Source organism: Sander lucioperca, chromosome 20 (assembly GCF_008315115.2).
Source record: "Sander lucioperca isolate FBNREF2018 chromosome 20, SLUC_FBN_1.2, whole genome shotgun sequence".
NCBI lineage: Eukaryota > Metazoa > Chordata > Actinopteri > Perciformes > Percidae > Sander > Sander lucioperca.
In genome coordinates this window covers 20,761,651-20,764,150 of record NC_050192.1, presented here as the reverse complement: position 1 = coordinate 20,764,150, position 2,500 = coordinate 20,761,651, and the positions used below count along the sequence as shown (strand labels likewise).

At 38.4% G+C, this 2,500-nt stretch overlaps 1 protein-coding gene across 1 annotated transcript in view; it reads right to left on the bottom strand.

The window, feature by feature from the left end:
- The window catches only part of si:dkeyp-27e10.3 (UPF0606 protein KIAA1549), a 44,484-nt gene that overhangs the window by 22,111 nt on the left and 19,873 nt on the right, over positions 1 to 2,500 (bottom strand). Inside the window, exon 12 of the mRNA XM_035995925.1 lies at positions 328 to 536. Coding sequence (XP_035851818.1) covers positions 328 to 536 — 209 coding nt within the window. The remainder of the gene's footprint in view (positions 1 to 327; positions 537 to 2,500) is intronic.

The window sequence follows — 2,500 nt, the reverse complement described above, 5'->3', positions numbered from 1 at the left end:
CACACACACACACACACACACACACACACACATACACACACACACACATACACAGACATTTTTGATGCTATTATCTGAAAATAAAAGCATCAAAATTGTTTAAAATAGCATAAAAAAAGTTGAAAAAAAACTTCAAAAATTTCAAAAAAAAGTGTCAAAAAAACCTGAAAAGTAAAAAAAAAAAAAAATCACTTTAAAAATACACCGAAAACTTTGAAAAAATCGCCACAAATGTCTCGCCAGGACGGAGAACGTTACTCGGTCCAGTCAGAGGGTTTGTATGTATTTGTGAGGACATTTCTGGAGGCGTTTTGGTGTGCGTCCTACCCTCCCCGGTAGCGCCGGCCGGAGCGCGGCGCCTTGGTGGACGAGCCTTTAGATTTGGGCGTGTTGAGGTCAGCGGCGGCTGCGTCGGGGGGCGTGGCCTCCTTGGCGGGGGCGGGGCCAGGCTCCTGGATCACCATGATGTCATCTTTACTGCTCTGACCCAGGTGGAGCTTCGCAAAGTCAAAACCTTTCACGCTCGGAGCCTGCAGCTGGACACAAGTACTCGGATACTTTACTGCACTCAGAAGTACTCGGTTACAGTCAGAGTACTAATACCACACTGTAGAAATACTATGATACAGTCAGAGTACTAATACCACACTGTAGAAATACTCTGTTACAGTCAGAGTACTAATACCACACTGTAGTAATACTCTGTTACAGTTAGAGTACTAATACCACACTGTAGAAATACTCTGTTACAGTTAGAGTACTAATACCACACTGTAGTAATACTCTGTTACAGTTAGAGTACTAATACCACACTGTAGAAATACTCTGTTACAGTCAGAGTACTAATACCACACTGTAGTAATACTCTGTTACAGTCAGAGTACTAATACCACGCTGTAGTAATACTCTGTTACAGTTAGAGTACTAATACCACACTGTAGAAATACTCTGTTACAGTTAGAGTACTAATACCACACTGTAGTAATACTCTGTTACAGTTAGAGTACTAATACCACGCTGTAGTAATACTCTGTTACAGTTAGAGTACTAATACCACGCTGTAGTAATACTCTGTTACAGTTAGAGTACTAATACCACACTGTAGAAATACTCTGTTACAGTTAGAGTACTAATACCACACTGTAGTAATACTCTGTTACAGTTAGAGTACTAATACCACGCTGTAGTAATACTCTGTTACAGTTAGAGTACTAATACCACGCTGTAGTAATACTCTGTTACAGTTAGAGTACTAATACCACACTGTAGAAATACTCTGTTACAGTTAGAGTACTAATACCACGCTGTAGTAATACTATGTTACAGTCAGAGTACTAATACCACGCTGTAGTAATACTCTGTTACAGTTAGAGTACTAATACCACACTGTAGTAATACTCTGTTACAGTCAGAGTACTAATACCACACTGTAGTAATACTATGTTACAGTCAGAGTACTAATACCACGCTGTAGAAATACTCTGTTACAGTCAGAGTACTAATACCACGCTGTAGTAATACTCTGTTACAGTCAGAGTACTAATACCACGCTGTAGTAATACTATGTTACAGTCAGAGTACTAATACCACGCTGTAGTAATACTGTTACAGTTAGAGTACTAATACCACGCTGTAGTAATACTGTTACAGTTAGAGTACTAATACCACGCTGTAGAAATACTCTGTTACAGTCAGAGTACTAATACCACACTGTAGTAATACTCTGTTACAGTCAGAGTACTAATACCACACTGTAGTAATACTATGTTACAGTTAGAGTACTAATACCACGCTGTAGTAATACTCTGTTACAGTCAGAGTACTAATACCACGCTGTAGTAATACTATGTTACAGTCAGAGTACTAATACCACGCTGTAGTAATACTGTTACAGTTAGAGTACTAATACCACGCTGTAGTAATACTCTGTTACAGTCAGAGTACTAATACCACGCTGTAGTAATACTATGTTACAGTCAGAGTACTAATACCACACTGTAGTAATACTCTGTTACAGTCAGAGTACTAATACCACGCTGTAGTAATACTATGTTACAGTCAGAGTACTAATACCACACTGTAGTAATACTCTGTTACAGTTAGAGTACTAATACCACACTGTAGTAATACTCTGTTACAGTTAGAGTACTAATACCACACTGTAGAAATACTCTGTTACAGTTAGAGTACTAATACCACACTGTAGTAATACTCTGTTACAGTTAGAGTACTAATACCACACTGTAGAAATACTCTGTTACAGTCAGAGTACTAATACCACACTGTAGTAATACTCTGTTACAGTCAGAGTACTAATACCACGCTGTAGTAATACTCTGTTACAGTTAGAGTACTAATACCACACTGTAGAAATACTCTGTTACAGTTAGAGTACTAATACCACACTGTAGTAATACTCTGTTACAGTTAGAGTACTAATACCACACTGTAGAAATACTCTGTTACAGTCAGAGTACTAATACCACGCTGTAGTAATACT